The sequence below is a fragment of the Crinia signifera genome, chromosome 6 (assembly GCF_055691185.1).
Source record: "Crinia signifera chromosome 6, ASM5569118v1, whole genome shotgun sequence".
In the NCBI taxonomy this organism is placed as follows: Eukaryota; Metazoa; Chordata; class Amphibia; order Anura; family Myobatrachidae; genus Crinia; species Crinia signifera.
Genome location: NC_139222.1, coordinates 255,909,482 through 255,931,118, shown reverse-complemented (window position 1 = coordinate 255,931,118; position 21,637 = coordinate 255,909,482). Strand labels below are relative to the sequence as shown.

General features: G+C 43.2%; 1 protein-coding gene across 1 annotated transcript in view; it reads left to right on the top strand.

Annotated features, from left to right (window-relative positions):
- The window catches only part of LOC146009231 (alpha-1-inhibitor 3-like), a 106,843-nt gene that overhangs the window by 26,953 nt on the left and 58,253 nt on the right, over nucleotides 1–21,637 (top strand). The window contains exons 8-14 of the mRNA XM_083149393.1: nucleotides 641–782; nucleotides 4,579–4,690; nucleotides 6,335–6,441; nucleotides 7,693–7,854; nucleotides 11,608–11,829; nucleotides 16,254–16,326; nucleotides 17,738–17,883. Of these exons, the coding sequence (XP_083005519.1) occupies nucleotides 641–782; nucleotides 4,579–4,690; nucleotides 6,335–6,441; nucleotides 7,693–7,854; nucleotides 11,608–11,829; nucleotides 16,254–16,326; nucleotides 17,738–17,883 (964 nt within the window). The remainder of the gene's footprint in view (nucleotides 1–640; nucleotides 783–4,578; nucleotides 4,691–6,334; nucleotides 6,442–7,692; nucleotides 7,855–11,607; nucleotides 11,830–16,253; nucleotides 16,327–17,737; nucleotides 17,884–21,637) is intronic.

Genomic DNA, 21,637 nt, shown 5'->3' with positions numbered 1-21,637 from the left:
ACGCTGGACGTACGTATGGTAATGCGGCCGTGGCGCACATATGACATTGCCGGATGTCAGCTGCCCGCCCAGATCCCTGCTTTTATACGGAGAAATGCCCGAGTGTACTGAGCACGCGGGTGCTGCCTGAACACTCAGGCCTGCATTCGATGGTCTGCGACCATCGAATGATGGGGGAGGTTCCCAGAGATGGAGGAGGTGTATACCTGAGAAATCCACTCGTGCTCCGTGTGGTCAGAGGCTTACCGCATTCGGACGCAGTGAGCGATCCGTACGAAAGGCGGGGTTTAGGACGCTCGGTCCTGGCCGCATATTCGGATCAGGCCGCACCAACCAGAATAAGGCCCTTAGTGTCAACTGTGAATCATGCACAATCCCGAACTCCAGTGTTACCTCTTTTTTCCATTGTTTTTGTCTGTATTGCTTATATTTGATTTTCGTTTAATGTTCATTACATGTGGGCATTTTATGACAATAAAGAAGATATTATATTATTATTATTATTATTATTATTATTATTATTATTATTATTATTATTATTATTAGTAGTAGTAGTAGTAGTAGTAGTAGTAGTATTATACAGTAGATTGTATAGATTGTGAAGGAATCACCAACTTTATCTCACCCCTCACCTTTCTAGTTACACCTATGGAAAACCAGTACATGGTTCTGTTAATCTCACCATCTGTCCTCTCAATACTTGGGGTAATTGGAGAACCGACAGCAGTAGTGAAGAAGATCATGACCACTCAGGGAAATGCATAAAAATCCAGGATGCTAAGGTGAGAAATGCCTTGTTAAAGATTAGTGTAAAATGATCTAAGTAGCCATCCTGATCTGTACAGAAACGATTGTTCTTATTTCCCAACTGATATATTGAGAAGCCGTGTGATGTATGTGGTGTAGCTAGAAGGCAAAATGGAAACGTTTTGGCTAAGTCCTGCGCTGCGAGCGGGTTGAGCCTTACTAATCCGTTATAATTTAATCAAATAAAGCACAGACTATTGCACCCCGTTAACTGCTGCTGTTCTGTGGGGGGTAGCTCGGTTCCCCAAGTTGATTACCAGAAAAAGAACAGAATAGAACTGCGCAATAAAGGGGGAAATAGTACATGCAATTTATTTATGTACCAATATAAAAAAAAAAAAACACATATAAAACATACACAGAAAATTAAAACACAATTTAAAAAAGAAAGAAAAATTACATATAGGGAGGTTATATAAAAGATTATTGCACAACCGGTCGTATCAAATTAATATGTAGGTTTAAAACCAAGTAGATTTTGCTTCCCTTTAATTGGTCGCGGTCATATTAGTATGTTAGTATTGGTTTAGAATGCTGGTTAAGTAACAGTCTTTTTTTTGGTGGATTAGTGGAATTAAACTGTCCAGGTTTTAATGTCTGGCCAGACAATATTGTATTTGGGGTACCTTACAGCTGCCACCTGTAATTCCTCCGGTCTCCCAGTGGATGGTGCTGAATCACCTTTCTTGGTCCGACTATGGGCGGTTTTCAATGAGAATACCTGCGAGGTGCAGCGGATCCTTTTTAGGATTCGCTGCACATTCGCCACGTTCCGGAGCCGGCGGGCTCCGGTATTCAACGTGTCAGGGGCTCGCTGCCCCTGACTGGCGAATATGAGCTCCTGCGGCGATTGCCGCAGGGAGCCTGAGGACGGTGGCAGGCAGAGAGATGGAAGTCTATCTGCCTGCCCCAGAACGTTTGTGGGGGTTAGGTGGGCTCCCCGGGTGCCAGGCAGCACAGGCTGCCCCCCGGGGGTGCCAGCAGGGGACCTATATTCACTATACCTGATCGTAACGATCGGGTGCAGTGAATATATGAATATGTAATGAGCGGCTCGGCTCCGGTGCCCCCTGCTGGCTGCTGTGTAAAAAAAAATATATATATATTTTTTTTAAATTAAATATATATTCATGTGCTAACAGCACATGAATAAAAATAGCATGCCCCTCCTCAGAATAAAATTCCTGATTTTTTGATACCAAATGTAAAAAACAAAACACTTTATTTTAAAAGTTCACATTCCACTTCTCCATAAAAAGATAGCGATTGCCACTCGGTGAATCATGGCGAAAAAAACCTTCAAATGTATTCGCCATGTGGTCATTGAATAGGGTGATTCACCGTTTTAGTCAGAAATTCGCCAAACAGCACAAATTCGCTGGCGAATCAGGCTCATTGAATACCGCCCTATATCTGGAGTCACCTTTGGGCTGGTGGGCTGATGGTAAGCCTGTATGGTATCCCCTGTGGTGCAAAAAGAATTGTAATTATCCAACGCGTTTTCCCGCCTCCGGTAACGATCTCAGCGGCTTTTTCAAGGAAAGAAAGGAAGAGTAGCAAGTTGCTGTTCTATTCTGTTCTTTTTCTGGTGTAGCTAGAAGCCTTCAGACAGGAAGTCTCCGTATTATGATAGGATAATACAATATAATATATAATAGATGTCCTGTCCTCAGGTCTTTTGTTCTCCTGGGCACTGGGGTGACATTGGAGCACAGTAGTCTGTATTCTGAATAACTACTGACAGTGTATTCTGGGGGTATATTCGGTCGATGGATTGATGATGTCTAGATTGTCAATCACATGGTTGACCACTAATGGTTGAACACATCTAGTTTGTTGCCTACAAATTTTTGAAAGCATCTTCATCACCATTAACAGATGATCGACGCAAGCAAAAGGTCGTCGGGAATGTAGTCAACAGTGACAAGGTCAACACAAGTTTTTCATGATTTTTTTGTTTTAACCAACTTGTTCATACTTTACCATCCCAGTGGACATAGCGGGAGATTCAAATAGCGTAACGAGTTCAGCAAGGTAAAGCACCTGAAGCATAGCGAGCGCAGCGAGCCATGTGAGGGAACGCGGTACACTTAGAAGGTGTCCATGTTGACCTATGTCAACATAAAACTATCTATCTATATCTATCTATATATATCTATATATATCTATATATATATATATATATATATATATATATATATATATATATATATATATATATGATAGATAGATAGATAAGCAAACTGGAACAGTGCGTGCACTCCCACGGACTTCACAAAAACCGACTCAGACACAATAGCAACGGTGCTGACGTTTCGGGATTTAATTCCCTTTTTCAAAGCATAACTGTGGTGCAAGACTTATGCTTTGAAAAAGAGAATTAAATCCCGAAACGTGTCCGTGCGTCTCCAAAACACTACCATCTGTTGGCAGCAAGTGAAACTACATCTCTTTCTTTACCTCAGGAGTCCTCAAACTATTTTACTCTGGGAACCCATCAAACAATAAAAAAAATTACAGGACCCCAGCAAGTTACTACAGAAGGTCATCACATCACATGTGTAGGCAGCAGACAGCACGTACATGGCAGCATTGTGGAGGCACAAAATTATGTGAGAAGTCTGAAGTAACAGACAATTCAACAGTTTTTTCAGACTCCTTAAATCACTGACTGAGATTAGAAAAGTCATCAGCCTGATGGTCAGCAACAAGGAGTCGTAACCCCATGCTGAGAAGGTCGGGACCCACTTTGGGGTCAGGACCCACAGTTTGAGAACCATTGATCTATCTCATAGAGGCAACATGCTTTTGAAGCTTTTTTTTAGCGTGGGCTTACTAGTGATTATTATATGGGACCACTGCAGCTAAGCAGATTTATGTATTGTGCAGGTTAGTAGGAGATATTGAGTCAAAACCTGCAGGTCTCCCGGTACTTGTGTACTTTCACGGCTCCCATCGCATGCCATCGCATGCCATATGTAGTGGCATGCGATGGCATGCGATGCGATTTTCCCGTGTTTTTATGCATTTTTGCTAAAATCGCATGCAATGTCATTTTTCACAGAAATTATGGACATGAGTTGACATCATGTAAAATGCACCCCAAATGTTAATTTTCACACTGTACCACCCCCACTATCAACGCCAACCCGAAGCGAGGGGCGGCGGGGCAGCGTTACGCGTCCTACGACCTTTTCATACCCCCACTATCCACGTCGGCGCGGAGTTGAGAATAGAAAGTGTGGCGAGCGCAGCGAGCCACCGCGCCCGAAGCGTGGCGAGCGCAGCGAGCCCCGCGACTGGACGCGGATACCTTCACAGGTATCCGTGTCCCCTCGCGGGCTTCACAGGTATCCTTGTCCGCTCGCCACACTTTCTATTCTCAACTCCACGCCGACGTGGATAGTGGGGGTATGAAAAGAACGTAGGACGCGTACCACTGCGCTCGCCACGCTTCGGGTTGGCGTTGATAGTGGGGGTGGTACAGTGTGAAAAATGACATTTGGGGTGCATTTTACATGGTTTCAACTCATGTCCATAATTTCTGTAAAAAATGACATCGCATCGGATCGCATGCGATGTCATGCGATCGCATGCAATGCGATCGCATGCGATGCAATGCGATTTTTCCCTGTACGATGCACATCGTGGGAGCCGTGAACATACACAAGTATTCTTTGGAAATCAACTCTGCATACAGTATTTTTGGCTTCCGCACCAAACCTTATCATATATTTATATTATTCATTCCTATTATCTTATCTTTTGTAGACTGACAGCAAAGGATGTCTGGCCAAGGAGATTGATCTTAGTTTTTTTAAACTTTCGAAGGAAAGTACAGGTTATTTACAGTTTTCAGCTTCACTGACAGAAGATGGTACAGGTAAGAGTTACGGAGGAAACGTGATGTTGCATAAAGGTACAGATGGAGTCGCTCTCATTGGAGTAGCTTCCAGCCATCCACCATTCATGCTCGCCCCACCCAGGGCAATGGATGAGTGAGCGTGTAAAATGCCCACACGTCTCTGTCTCGGCGTATGGCGCGCCAAGACAGTAAGATATAGCAGGCTGTCGGGATGAATGAAGCTGGCTCCGTCTGTATGTGCAAATTGACCAACCTACAGTTTCTGCATAGTATTTGTAGTGGAAGTCAGACATTAAAGAATATTGCTAAAATTTTTTTAAATGTGGTGGCGTTAGCGACGATAGCGGTAGCACATGCTCAGCCACTATATGAGGTATTTTTGTAAATACCACAATAAGAATGTGGAGTGGCATCACAAGCTCTCCCAAGTAATCATTGATATATCTGTGCAATGTAATCACTTGTCGCATCTGAGGACACGGAATGTGATAAATCGACTTCCAAATCCTAATTTTCCCTGAAATATTTCTTTACCGTTGATGATGTTACTTTGTGGATTAAACCACATTACTAGAAGAACATGAGGTGCCAGGCTTATTGATTGTTCTGGCATTTTAGACTAGATCCCTTAGAAAATGACTCTACATCATTCCGTGTGTAGGGGCCATAGCGATAGCGATGTGTGGCCCAATGTGTCACTATCGCCTGTCTAGATTTAAGGGGGTATTCAATCTCCCGCAGCAATCTCCCGACAGCATTGAACAGGGGATCTCGGCAGAATGAGCCCGAATTCACAAGCAGTGACGGCCATGCCCCTTCTCCAATGTCCCGCTGCAGTCGGGACATTGGAGACCTTGGGAACAAGGGGATCTGAATCATTAGTCGTCCCTTACCTTAGGGCCCCATATATACTGTATACTGAACTCCTTGTAGTTTTGTTATGCCACTGGTCACAGAAAATATAAGGTGAATGCAAAAGCGGCTTTCAAAAAAATATACGTACCCAGTTCTCTCCTTTACATTACGGAAGTAGGAAGCTTTGTCTTTCCCAAAATATTCAGTTTTGTACCCCATACATCTGCAACAAATTGGGGCAGTAGCCCCTTTTGTCAATTACTGCTTCAGGCTTCAGAAAAATCTAACACGTCCTCGATTTGCCGATTCTGACCCAAAAATCATTGGAACTGGTTAGTTGGGGATTCATAACATGTTAGATTTTGCCAATTCCATGACAAATCAGTGATCATTTAAAGAAATAATTGTGAAAACTTAAGAAGCCTACACATGGGGTGATTTTTCTGAGAGATCTGAGTGATGCTAGATCTCTTAACAAGATCGCTCAGCAAGATCGCTCATCACACAGCGCTGCACACAATTTGTCAGCGATGGTTGTCGAGTGATCTGTCAGGGCCAGTGGTTCTTCGTGAGAACATTGTCCCTGACCATCGATCTAACTAGATTTATCCAGCATGCTGGATATTAATCATCGGGTGAAAGCGATGCATCGCTAGCGCTATGTCCCCTACACCCTGAGCGATGTAGGGGCATTTTCTAGTCAGATCATTTAGAAAATGCCCTGGAATTGCCTAGTGTGTAGGTCCCTTTAGACTTCATGACATGTAATAGTAAATGTGTACTAACACGGTATTTGTCTTCCTATAGGTCACACTGAGACAGCCTCAGCTAATCCCGATATAAAAAAACACAAAACCATTACATTTGTGGATCCTGCAAACTATTACACTACAGGTGCTCCATTCCACTTCAAGGTAATTACATTTCCAGAGACATGTGGAGGAAAACGTATCTTTTTTTGCATCAAATTAACAAAATATAAGTAGATAGAGTTTATATCAGTGGCGCACGCAGGTGGTGGTGGTGGTGGGAGGGGGTTCTGAGTACCAAGAAACCCCCCAGGAGTCTAAGGGCCCTAGGCTGAAAGCTGAGGGTCCCCTATTTCTATGAGTACAAAAATTCGCCCTTGGAAACCAGAAATATCTGAATTCAAAGCAGTGGTCCCCATCTAAGCCTGTTAATTGCCCTTCGAAGTCAGATATTTCAGGTTCTGAATGACTTAGAGTCAGACTTAGTTTTTTCTGAGGGTATATTCCAAAAGCTAGGACTCTCCCCCTTTGAAGGACACTAGTAGCTTGTCTCTACTGTTCCCAGAACCAGAGACATCAACCTTCCAGCAGCTGGTTACAGCTCCAGCTCCACACACCTGGTTTGTAGTTTTATATACTCGTTGGCAGATTGCTCTGCCTCCTGAACTCTGATCCCCTAGTCCCCAATATCATTTGGTAGGTGGGATTCTCTAGTTTTTAATTCTATTAAAATCTAAGAAATCTTTATCCGGAAACTGGAGATATCTGCAGTCAAGCAAGCTGTCCTCTCACCAGAAAATTATGAATGTATAAGCCCACTCCACTATACACCCCTCCTCTGCATATTAAACATCCTCTACCACCCTGAACGTTATGTATCAGGGCCCCTTCATTCAGCCCAAAGCCCCCTTCTTCCACCCCATCTCCCACCATATGTGCAGTAAAGGGGTAACTAGTGGAAATTACTGATCCAGGCCCTACATGCTGAGCGGTTGATATAATAACCACTACCACCCGCGGGATATCAAAGCTTCTGCTCATAGCACCCCCCACCCCTACCACAGGAGGGTCGGTAGGGGCCCCAATACATTGCTATGCCCAGGGGTCTACACTGCTGTTGATGCCCCTGTATGTATGTACGTATGTATATATATATATATATATATATATATATGTATATCTATCTATTTATTTATCACTTCACCAGACTAGATACATCTGCCCCTTTGTTTAGGACAGCTTATTATGGTATATGCTAATTATGCATCTTCATGGACTGGCGACATTTGTTCTAAACGCAAACATTTGAGAACCCTCCTCCGGAAATCCTGCGTCTGCCCCAAGACCATTCTATTACTGAATATGTACAGTTACTTTCATGATATGAAGGTTTCAGTCTACACTTATCATCACCAGGTGCGTGTTGTTGATGAGAAAGAACAGCCCATAGCAAATGAAGCCGTATCTATATATGTGGATGGAGATAGTAAAAAGGCTGCAAGTCTGGTGACTGACAACAATGGAATTGCTCATTGTGAACTCAACACTTCTACATGGGACAGCTATCTATCATTAAGAGTAAGTGATCCTGCCACATGGTGGGGCTATTGCATTTTCGTATTTTATCCACGTACATAAGGAAATAGTCCCCCATTCCCCTTCTCAGCAGCAGCAGTCGGGGCGCATGTAACATCTGCAGTCAGGGTTATATTTGAGAGCGTAGCATCCAAACTGAAAGCTACTGTACATTGCAGTGTGTAAATAAAGCTTTCCAGTATTGTAGGCTACAGAATAAAGCGGCCAGTATTTACCTTGCATTGCAACTTGGGACATGATTCAGGTGTAATAGGTCCGTGGCGTATTCCTATCGGGGACCGATGAGCATGCAAATATTCTCATAGGCGCATGTACAGGGCCGCTGGCAACTTTCACAGTCATCGAGGTGTTTAAATGGGGGGGGGGGGGTGGATGGAGGGGGGTGCCGCATGGGGTCGACCAAGTTTTTCCTGGGAGTGCCCACAAAAACAGTGGGTGCACCCAGGAAAATGCTGGACATCCCCATGCGAACGCAGGCAAAATGATGCTGCGTAGGGAGCCAACCTGAATCAAACCCTTGGTTTGTCCAGATGCACAGATGCTTGATCTGCTTTTGCATTACTTCTAACTCAGATTAAGGGGCTGATTCATAAAGTTTTTACATTCGCAACAGGTTTTCTCACTCGTTGATATGGTATACGGTCGTTTTATCGAATGACATTAGGTCGAATGTCATTTGGTCGACCCCACTAGGTCGAATGTGTAAAAAGGTCGACATGGGTTTATGTCGAACTTCCGACATTGTCGACTGCCATTAGGTCGACTGGGGTTAGGTCGAATTGCTCTTTTTGGTTTTTTTTTGGTGCCGACATGTGCCGACAGGCGGTGGTTCATGCCCTACCATCCACTAGGGCGTGGAGGAGGTTATTAAAGCTTTGGCGAGCGAAGCGAGCCACCGTGCCCGAAGCATCGCAAGCGAAGCGAGCGATGCGAGGGTCCGATTCACTATGTCAACAGTGTCCATGTCGACACTGTTGACATTTCGGCCAAAAAAACCCCAAAAAGAGCAATTCGACCTAACCCCAGTCGACCTAATGGCAGTCGACATAGTCGGAAGTTCGACATAAACCCATGTCGACCTTTTTACACATTCGACCTAGTGGGGTCGACCAAATGACATTCGACCTAATGTCATTCGATAAAACGAACCACATCCGTTGATATACTGTATGAGCCTAAGTGTATGTACTTAATATCCTCATATAAAATGCCATTCGATCTGACAGGCGTTTTATCTGCATGTGTATGCCCAGCATAAGTGTTGTTAGGATTACTCATCCAAATATCCCTTTCCTCTGTCGAGTCTAATATACAGTATACAGCTACCCATATTGAGCTGTGTTAAGAGTATTAGAGGTAAATTTACTAAAGCTTCTAAAAATTAAAAAAAAAGGTGATATCAACTGTCAACCAGATTCTGTCTATCTTTTTCTAGGATGCAATACAGATACCCCCATTCAATTAGTGTAGAGTTAGGACGAATTTTTATTTGCCATGTGCGAAAAACACGCAGATTCACCGAAAATGGGCGTTTCTGACCACTTTCGGGTGAAATTGCAGATTTATCATGGGCAATCACATATTTTTGCACATTTTTGACTGAAACTGCAGGAGTTTTTGCCCATTTTTTTTGTTTTTTTTTTACCCACTCCTTTTCGCCCAAGACAAGTGACCAAAAACAGGTGAAAATGCCCACAATGAAATACATTAGCAGAGTAAAATTGAATGCCCCTTTAGACTGTTACCCCAAATCTACATAAAGTGTACGGTAGTGTAATAGACTTTGTCCTCTTGTGACCAAGAGTCCACTTGTTTACAAATAGTGTGGATTCAAAAGATAGTATATTCCAGGGTTGCCTACCCTCCCGGAATGGCCGGGAGGGTCCCGAAAATCGGGTCACCCTCCCGGCCCCCCGGAAAGGTGGGCAACCCTCCCGGATTCTGGGGGACCCCCGCTGCCCCCCCTGATTGCAGCAGCTGCCCCCCCCCCCCCCCCCTCTCGGCCACGGTGATTAAATTACCTTTTCTGCCGATCTCCAGAGAGGGGGCGGGGCTAAAGTGTCATCATCGCATCAATAAGCCCGCCCTCTCCGCGGAGATCGGCAAATTGAGGCACTTTTATTTATGGGGGTGGGGCTTAATGATGTCACATTTAAGCCCCGCCCCCGAACTGCTGCTGAAAGTCGGCAACCCTGGTATATTCATGTTTAGCTGTCTGTAGTCACATGCAAAACACACCCTCGCTGACACACGAGTGGATCTGAGGGGCAACAATATTGTTTTAATATCGCTGATCGCCATGGTACCATCGGCTGGCACGGAGGGAGGAATGGTGCGAAGAGAGGGGGGGTTTGCAATAAGGATAACATAGACTTGCATGCACAGTCTATCAGTCTATCAGTCTATTCAACCCAATGCCGCATCTGGATCGAATCAGCATTATATGTGGCTGTACAGGTGCGATTCAGACTAACTTTCTATTCGATTTGGACTATATAGTCCAAGTAAAGAAAATGGGAGTCATAGCGCTGAGCCACACCCCCTCAGTCAGTATGAGGCCATGCCCTTCCACGCAAGGCTCAGCTTCTTTTTGAAAGCACCCGCACCTCTGGCACAGAAGCTCCTGCTGCCCATTAAATAAAAAGTTGGGGCGATATGGGGGGTTATTCTGATTCACTCAGAAAGGCACAATCACCCTCTAATGGACAAAACCATATGCACCACAGATGGGGCAGATGTAACGTGCAGAGAGAGTTACATTTGGGTGTTTTATTGTTTCTGTGCAGGGTAAATACTGGCTTCTTTGTTTTTAAACGGCAATATAGATATCAGTTTGAAGAACACCCTCAACCCAAATCTAACTCTCTCTGCACATATTACATCAGCCCCATCTGCAGTGCATATGGTTCTGTCCATTAGCGAGTGATTGTGCCTTTCCGAGTGAATCAGAATAACCCCCATGGTCACAGACATGTGGACGTATTCTGGATACATTATGAATTAACAAATGGCTGGCAGTTTGTGGTGACATTGAGATTATTTTTGAATGAAGGTACGGGGAGGTGTCAATCCCAATTGGACGATGGGAATGAATGGCTGTTATTCAGATCTGAGCGCTTCTCTGCTAATTTGCAATTCCCTGAGATCAGATAGCCACCTCCCCACCAGAGTTATATCCCGCCCTGGTCAAGCCTGCGAAAGGCATGCAAAAATTTTGCCGGTCTGCGATCGGCTGCAGATATCTTACTCACCATGCAATGATTTTGCCAGTCTGTGCATAACCCAGGACCAACTCAGCCAGTGCAATAGAAACAGGCTGATCAGGGCCAAAGCGGACTCCACACACCCTCCCTGAATATGCTTGGTCATGCCTGCGTTTTTTCCTCATCCACCCACAAACTGCAGTTTCCTGTCAAACAACTTGTGAACGGCCAGCGATTAAAAAAAACAGATGCTGAATTTTATCGATCAATGGCCTTGCGCATGCGCAATACAATCCGTATGCACGTGCAGTCATTCGATATTTATCATCTGTACATACAGTATATGGTAGTGGAATAGACAGTGGACTAGGTCTAAACAACCTCCAATGTCTCCATCATGTTGCCCCTTAAAGGAGCTGATTAATGCTACCAAGAATTTTTATTGCAAAAAGTGTCATTTATATTATAGTACTTCTAACTTATTGCACAAATGTACAGGTGGTTTCACTTCTCTTATGTGCTTTGTCCTCAGGCAAAGATTGCATCACATGAGGATGATGAGGATGATGAGGACTTTAATAGGCATCACCGGGCAGAAATGTATCTGGTCTCCTTATACTCTGAGAGTCACAGTTTTCTGAATATAGAAACAAATTCAGAGAAAATTCCTTGTGACTCCGATTTGCCAGTGACTGTGGAATACGATATCAAGAGCCGGGATCCTAAATCTGATCATCTCACATTCTTCTACTTGGTGAGTGTTCTTACACAATGCTAATTCCTACCCTTACTAGGGAGCAACTGGAGATGTTATATAATGTAGAAATCAACCATTACAAAAATACATTGAAGAACAATAAACAATAAACAATTATTCTAATACAGTATCCCCCCCCCCCCCAGTGCCTAACTCTGATCTACCAGGTAAAATCCGCCATTGTAGTGAAGCCAGTAATGTGGGAGCACCATCTGGCAGCACCACCCGTACTGCCACCCTCCACAAATCACCCACCCTGCCACTGCTACTCCTCACAACTCAAAATTTTAAATGATCCTGTCAGAGCTTGCGGAACACCAGCTGCAGTTAGCAATTGGCTGCCGGACCTCAAGCTCTGATTTATTTAAGAGATAATTCCATATCATTTATATATGTATGTCTAGTGTCCATTTGTGTGTCTCCGAAACACTGTCATCTGTTGGCAGCAAATGAAAGTACATCTATTTCTCTCTCACCCATGCACAAACACAGGGGCAATCACAAGACTAGCTTTTGAAGCTTTTGCTTCGAGTGGGCTTACTAGTTTGAAGTATCAACTCAGCGTCTCTTCACGCTCCACTTTTCTCTCCTGCCCATCTTCAGAAACAGCAGCGGCGGTGGGATAGACTAGGTTACATGGTGAGCAGTACTGGGGGAATACTGCAATGGGCACTACTTTGGGCATTGTGTAAGAGTCACTATTTGTGGCAAAATATCTTTGTAATAGGCACTCCTCGGGCATTGTGTAAGGGACACTACTGGTGGCATTATGTGTACAGGCACTTCTGGTGGTATTATGTGTAGGGCACACTACTGGTGCCATTGTGTAAGTTGCACTACCGGTGGCATTATGTACAAGGGGCACTATGTGTATAATCAGGAGTACTGGTGGCATTATGTGCCGCATAATGAAATGTGTCTCATAATAAGAAGGTCTCTCCTTATTGTGGGCCCACATTAGGAGAAATTATATTCACCACAGAAGTTAAATATTTGATATTAACAACTTAATATAATAATTAACTACTTACTGCTATTCATTTAATATATGTGAATATCATCTTATATCTGGACATACATGTCTTATTGTATCACTAAGGATACCGTTATACTAATGAGTTATACACTATATACTCGCCTGGGGTGTTATGTTACAAAACCTAAAATTGCAATTTACGGTAAGTGATTATTAACCTACTTTCCTTGCATACTAGTGTTAAATCAGACACTTATATGAAATAAAGTGAATAACGTTAAAAAACACTACATATACTCGTTAATAAAAACGTAAACATATGTCATTTATTTAAATGAGGTGCTGGAGATGGTCAAACCTTTATTGAGATTATATATATATATATATATATATATATATACACATACAGTAGGAGTCCATCTCATCTATCTTCCTTAGGCCATGGCTATCCTATTGTTCTCAGCTGAAATACAATACATAGAACAATACAGTACGGGATTAGCAGAGTAATCTAGTTACTCACTTAATCCTATTATAGTTATAGATGACAGTGTCTCCATCTGTATATATAAGTTGTAACACTGTAGGGGAATTTGGATGCCTTTTCCTGGGGTAGAAGGCAGCCAACAGCAGCTGAGTAATCACACCAGTCCAGTCTTTGTGGTACAACTGGCCGCAACCAGTTTTATTTCAGCAGAAAACAAAATAAACATAAAAAGAAAATACCTTGCCTGTCCGGCACTAACTATACACAGGATGCTCCTAACTGTCACTAAAGAAAATACAAAGTTTCCCAGTCAACACTGGGGACTCACTTGTAAAAGGCAGGTTTGCTTCTCACACAGGCCCTTATTCTGGTTGGTGCGGATATATCCGCGTGCGTTCGGGCCGCCGATGTTTTGTGTCTGCGCATGTGCAGAGGCGTCTCTGCGCATGTGCGAGCGGGGCGTACGGCAAAATCCCGCATGAAATGTGAGAGGGGCATGAAGGGGGTGGAGAGGGGCGTGAAGGGCTATTTGGGCTCATTACCATATGCATACGCCCCGCGTTTCATGGGCGTTCCCATGCAAACGCTGGGCGTACGTATGGTAATGCGGCCGTGACGCACGTGTAGGGGGCGGACATATGACATCGCCGGATGTCAGCTGCCCGCCCAGATCCCTGCTTTTGCACGGAAAAATGTCCGTGTGGTCTGAGGTTGCGGGAGCTGGTGGAGCACTCGGTCCTGCATTCGATGGTCTGCGACCATCGAATGATGGGGGAGGTTCCCTTGGATGGAGGAGGCGTATTCCGTGTAAAATACACGTGCAGTCCGTTCGGCCAGCTTCTTACCGTGTACGGACGGAGTTGGCGATCCGTATGGAAGGCGGGGTTTCGCACGCACAGTCCTGGCCGCATAATCGGATCCGGCCGCACCGACCAGAATAAGGCCCACAGAGACTTTGCAATCTCCCAGGCAGTCCTCTCACACTCTTCACTCTGGCAGCCTTTTTACAGCTTGCTCGCTGATTAGCCCTCTGTGAGGCAAAACACCTGTTTCTAAAAGGTGTAGGACAAGAACCTGGGACAAATTTACCTGCCCTCAAACATTACTCCGGTGTTCTTGTCACAATATATATATATATATATATATATATATATATATATATATATATATATATATATATATATATATATATATATATATATATATATATATATATATAGGGAAAGAGATGTGACCTTTTACTGCGCTAATGGTGGGGCAGCACTTCTATAATATCTAGCTGTTACTAGAGGCACAAGAGATAAACATGGAAAGAAAAAGGAATCGATGTGCACCCTAAGTAGTTTTTTTCACCTCTATATTAAAGCAGATTTTTAAAAAGTCGTTTTTTATTCAACACATTGGTACATTGATTTACAGTTACAAATAATTTTACAATCCAGAAGACAATAAAATATGAAGATCCAACATCAATGATGTTCACAATGACTATTTCACAGATATAACCCTATGCGTTTCGTCCCTTGGGACTTCCTCAGGGGTGATCTGGATCATGCATTGTACGGATGTTCTTAGAGGTCGCAGATAGAAATAAGGACCAAAAAGGTAGAACGGTTGCTACAGAATGTTACGTTCTTTACGTAGAACCTTTTTAACATGAAATAAGTTCCAGGGTAGCCAGGGGATACATCAAATCTCGCATACAAGGATAGTCCACCTATTGGTGAGTATCGCTTTAAGGCAGCCTTTTTAGAAATATATTGCTTCCAAATGGGTAAAACTGTCCGTGATACAGGAAAGTAGTGTCTCCAGATGAAAGCATCATACATATATATATATATATATATATATATATGGTAGTAGTTGCTCGAGACCTGTGGCAGGGTCAACAAGTAGGAGGCGGCACTCAAAAGGGCTCCTGGTAATTAAACCATTTTTATTCGGTGCAGATAAATCATTACAGCGTCATATGTCGATGTTTCAAGGCCGTGTCGGCCTTTTCATCAGGACGTGGGCTTGAGAAAGTGCAAAGTGCTGTGGTTAGAGGTATATATATACTGCTTGCTTACCACCGCACTTTTAAAACACTTATTTCTTCAGTTCTGAGCTATCACTATAAGTTTGTGTGTTTTAGATATATTTTGCAGTTTTATTGAATTCCAATAAAAGTCACATTAAGAACAACTTTTCTTCTCCCATTTATTCTACAATATAATAGCCTCTTTCAGCAGTTTAATGTCACACTGCATGGATTATTTAGAACTTGTTAGGGGAATGAATGAATGAATGAATGAATGAATGAATGAAGAGTTCACACAGTTGCCTTGGCCTCCATATTCACCTGATTTCATTCAAGAAGAACATCTGTGGTTAAGGTTGCAATAAGAAAACTGATTAGCAACAACACCTCACAGGGCCAGTGTAAGGCTTCTCAGCACCCTAGGCAAATCTTCAAACAACTGCCCCCCCCCTACTTGCCTAACATTCTGGAATGGCATGGAACCTGCCAAAATTGAGTGGTCCTCCCAGCCCCTCAGGTAGGTGGGCAAGACCCCTGCTTTCTCTGGAGGCCCCCAGCACCCTCCCCTTTGCCATCCACAACAGAGTACAGGAAGAGAGGGCAGCAAAATAGGGAAGTATGCCTCAAGAGAAAGTATGGAGGTGAGGTCGTAGAGGTTCCACATCAACCTCTTGCATTAAGTATAACAAGGATCCTCACAGACATACTTGATTTTTTTTGATAGGCAGACTTGGTGGCGCCCCCCTAGATCCTGGCGCCCTAGGCAGCTGCCTAAAGCTGCCTAGTGGTAGAGCCGGCCCTGACACCTCACAATTTACAGGATTTACAGAACAGCGACTTAGCCAGGTGTTTTGGCAGTATATATTTTGAACTTGTCTACTATTAAATTACGTTAGTTTTGTTTTAGGAATGAATAACTTTCTCTGTTTGTTCCACAGGTGCTATCTAAATCTGGAATCAGCTTATACAAAGAACATAAATTAGACCTTAAAGAGCAAGTAAATCACCCAAGTGAGTATCATATATCCTATGTACATTCATAAGACTTCACTTTTCTGTGTCTTATTTACCAGCGCAAAGATTTATGTGAGTAGTCCATGGCTGACTGATTATGAAGATTAGTGGTTACAGAAATCATCAATGCTTGATGATCCTAGAGCATATCTAAAGCTAAAAACCCATACAGCTCTCCTTGTGACTAATATTAACAAAAAAAAAAGAAAAACACATTGTGGGAATTGATGTGTTGGAGAGAGTGTAGCATTGCCATGTAATACCATTTTGAATTACAGTGCTGTAGGTCAACTATTATGCTACATGTACTGTAAAAGCAATTCAGCAACCATGAGTGATTTCAGAGGCAGAACTCTGGGAGGCAATGGAGCCATCTGCCGCCGGGCTCCTGCTCCCAAGGGGGCACCTCTTCTCCCCTGTGAGTTTGAATAATTTAATTGAAAGTCGTTGATATCACTTCTTAAATGTCACACTCTCTTTATTCCAATAATATCCAAAACATAAATACATGCATACATATATTTATATAAGATGGTGTGTGTGTGTGTGTGTGTGTGTGTTGGGGGGGCACCAATTTTTATCTTGCCTCCGGGCAACTGTGACGAACTTACGCGACTGAGTGATTTCATTACAAGAAGTAGATCTTATGTTGTGTACACATGGGGGCGATAGGGGCTGAAATCACTGGAAATATGGTCGCTGGCGACCATATTGCCAGTGATGGGAGTGTGCACGGCGATAAATCGCCGGGTGCGCGCTCCCGTTTTCAGCCCTGTTCTAATCGCTGTTCGCAGGAGCTTGCTCAGTTCCACCCCGTTCCCCCTCACTTTAACCCCTGCATACACTGGATAAGATGAAGTCCTGTTATTTATTTTGTATCAGTCAAACAGCTTACCAGGTAATCAGCATAAGCAAGAATGGTTACAGCATTGCAGCAAACAGGTATCACAGCATAGTACAAACTCTTCAGAAAGCTCCAGTGGTACCTACTGTAACCCACACCCGGCCTATCACTTGGGCAGCTACCCCAACATCAGAAGCAATGACCCTCTGTCCTAGAAACACTTATATTAGGAAGCCACAGGTGCTGCTTGATCACATCAGTTTTCTTGCTGCTGCTGCTGCTGCTGCTCTAAAACCTGAACTGGTTCTTCCACATTTATTTTATGTGTAATGATGCTGTCCCTGCCACACTGCTCACATCCAATCACTACATTTAAATCTGCCCCATTTATTTTTATTTATTATGATCAATTATTTATATTTTGCCGCAAGGGTTCCGCAGCGCCTAACATAATCTGTATGTGTGTTACATAATTATACAGCAACATTCTACTCTGAGATGTTTTCTGTATGGTCACCAACTGCAGGATTGTGTCTAATTAATGTTTTTTTACTTTGTTTACAGCAATACACGGGTCATTCCCTCTAAATATCCATGTAGACAGAAATTTGGCTCCTATTTTTGCTATCTTAGTATTCACTATATTGCCCAATGGAGAAAATGTTGTAGGTAGAACAGAATACAAAGTTTCAGACTGTTCCAAGAACACGGTGAGTATAACAGACATATACAATACCAGAATGCTCCATAGCAGTGGTACATTTGTATGGAAGAGGAGAGTTGTTCAATCAATTACATTATACTTGATTTATATGGTGCCACAATGGATTTCATCTTGGATATCATCTCGCCACCTCAAACTCAACATTTCCTAAACTGAATTAATTCTATTCCCACCAGCCAAGAGTAGTTACCAACCTGATATCTCTATCACTGTTGAGAACACAACAATCAATCCTACCCTCAAGCTCACTGCCTAGGGGTCATCCTCGCCTCTGAACTGTCCTTCATTCCTCACATTCAATCTGTCTCTGAATCGTGTTACATGCATCTAAAAAACATATCCAAAATACATCCATACCTTACACAAGACACTGCAAAAACTCTAATCCATGCACTCATTATATCACGCATTGATTATTGCAATAGCCTCCTTACCGGTCTTTTTGAGAAAAGACTCTCACCTCTACATTCCATTTTGAATGCAGCTGTGAGGCTGATCTTCCTGGCTAGACATTCATCGTCTGCTGATCCGCTCTGTCAGTCCCTCCATTGGTTGCCTGTATATTACCGCATTCAATATAAAATACTTCTACTTACATATAAAGCCATAACTCTGACTACACCAACTTATATCTCTTTGCTTATCTCTAAATATATCCCCACTCTACCTCTCTGCTCTGCACAAGATCTGAGTCTCTCATCCACACTCATTACTCGCTCCCACTTACACTTGCAGGATTTTTGTCGGGCAACACCCACCTTATGGAATGCTCTTCCACGCACACTAAGACTCTCCTCTAGCCTCCAAAATTTCAAGCGTTCCCTGAAAACTCACCTCTTCAGGCAAGCTTATCATATTCAGGAACCCCCATACAACCTCCAGTAGTATTCATATCTAATTGCACCCCTCCAGGACCATATAGTAATCTGATGGGACTGCCATGCCATGGAATTCTATCCTTATGTATCCCTCCTATTATCCCTAAAGATTGTAAGCTTGCGAGCAGGGCCCTCCTACCTCCATGTCGGTTTGTATCTACCTCGTTTGTTTACTCACTGTTGTTTCCAATTGTAAAGCGCAGCGGAATATTCTGCACTATACAAGAAACTGTAAATAAATAAATTTGCCATGCCTTACATAGTACCAGGGGAGGCTCCAGAGGAGGGGCTGCAGCACAGTTTGAAATTCAAATAAGGGAGAAACACCCCCCCCCCCCCATATTTTAATTTTGAACTGTGCTGCAGGCCCTCCTCTGGAACCACCACTGCATAGTACATAAACAGAAGTAGTGCAAAGAAACCAAGTAAACAAGGTGCAAAATACTTAAGCATACCTCCATACTGCAGCGGGATAGTGCCGTTACTTGGACAATGTCCCGTTGTCCCACCCGCGGGTCTCAGTGTCCCATGAGCGCAAGTTGGGGGAGCGGAGGGAAGGGCACCATAGGCGTGTGCACGGGGGGTGCCTGTCATTAGGAGGTGCCTGTGCACCCCTGGCACCCCCCGTGCGCACGCCTATGTGCATAGTAAATAAACAGAAGTAGTGCAAACAAAACAAGTAAACAAGGTGCAAAATACTAAAGCATACCTCCCTACTGTCCCAACTACAGTGGGACAGTCCCGCTCATTTTCAATGTCCTGCTGTCTCATTACCCCACGAGCACAAGTTGGGGAGACATTTGGGATAAGCAGTGATCACCGCTGCACTATTCACAATAGCATTTTAGTGCCATTTACACATATTGCTCCCAGTAGTGCCATCTATAAAAATAATGTCCTCAGTAGTGCCGATTACACACATAATGCCAACAGTAGTGCCCCTTACACTCATAATACCTTTACTAGTGGTGCTTACAAATAATTTATTTATTTACAGTTTCTTATATTGCGTCGAAAATTATGTTGCGCTTTACAGTAGAAAACAGTTATAAAACGAGCTAGGTAGTAACAAACCAACATAGATAGAAGGGCCCTTATAGCAAACTTAAAATCTATAGGGATAGTAGGAGGGATACATTAGTATAGGATCCCATAGCATAGCAGTCCCATCAGAATGCAAGACAGTCCTGATGAGATGCAATAAGATATGAATGCTACTGGAGGATATGTGGGGATTCTGGAATATCATAAGCTTGCCTGAAGAGGTGAGTTTTCAGAGAATGCTTGAAAGTATGGAGGGTAGATGGGAGTCGTAATGTGCATGGAAGGACATTCCATAGAGTGGAAGCTACCCAAAGAAAGTCCTGCAATTGTGAATGTGATCTTGTAATGAGTGTGGATGAGAAACGCAGATCTTGTGCATAGCAGTGAGGTCTCGGAGGGATATATTTTAAGATAAGCAAAGAGATATTAGTTGGTGTAGTCCGGATTATGACCTTGTATGTGAGTAGAAGTATTTTATAATAAATACGGTAAAAACAGGCAACCAATGGAGGAACTGAGCAGCAGATGTTCAAAGTCTATGTAGGAAGATCAGCCCCGCAGCTGCATTCAAAATGGATTGTAGTGGTGAGAGTCTTTTCTTAGGCTATTGCAATAATCAATGTGTGAGAAAATGAGTGCATGGAGTTTTTGCAGTGTCTTGTGTAAGGTACGGACAAATTATGGATATGTTTTTTTTTTAGTTACATGTAACATTATTTAGAGACAGATTGAATGTGAGGAATAAAGGACAGTTCAAAGTCAATGATGACCCTAGGCAACAAGCTTGTGGACTAGGATTGAATGTTGTGTTCTCACTCTTGGCTGGTGGGAATATAATTGATTCTGTTTTGGAAATGTTGAGTTTTAGGTTGTGAGGTAACATCTAAGATGAAATGGCAGAAAGGTATTCAGAGACACAGAGCAATACTGATAGTGTAAATTCAGGGAGGATAGATAGGTTTGAGTACCATCAGCGTACAGATGATTATGAAACCAGAAAGAGTTGATTAGTTTGCCAATAGAGAAGGTATAGATTGCGAAAAGCAGAGGACCTAAGACTGAGCTGATCGAGGTAGTGAAGAGGTGGTAAAATCAGAGAATCGAATGCTGAAAGAGCGATTAGATAGGTAGGATGAGAACCAAGAAAGGGCTATAATCTGAAGACCTAGGGACTGTAGTGTTTGTATGAGAAGAAAGTGGTCAACAGTGTGGAAGGCAGCCAGGAGATCTAGAAGAATACGAAGTGAGAAATGGCCTTTAGATTTAGCAGTGGCCAGATCATTTATTACTTTACTCATTGCTGTCTTTGTATAGCAGGCATGTCCAAACTATGGCCCTCCAGCTGTTGAGAAAATACAAGTCCCATCATGCCTTGCCATAGTTTTACTATTAGGGAATGCTAAAAATATGGCAAGGCATGCTGGGATGTGTAGTTTCACAACAGCTGGAGGGCCACAGTTTGGACATGCCTGCTGTATAGTATTGAGCGCGAAAGCCTGACTAAAGTACGTCCAATAAATTGTAGACATTAAGAAAGTGTGTGAGGTGAGATTAAGCAAGTCTCTCAAGTACAGTATCTTGAAGAGGCATGGGAGCTGAGAGATGGGACGGGAGTTATAGATACAGTTCATGGTACTTATGTAGTATCTGGGCGTCTGATTTTTTGATTGTATGCCTTAAGTTAAGGCATACAATCAGATGCGATGCGATGCGATATCGCATCGCATCGCATGCGACCATCGGATGCGATGCGATGACCCGATTTTTCCATAGGAATCAATGTTAAAATGGACTGAGTCCATTTTAACATGGAATTCA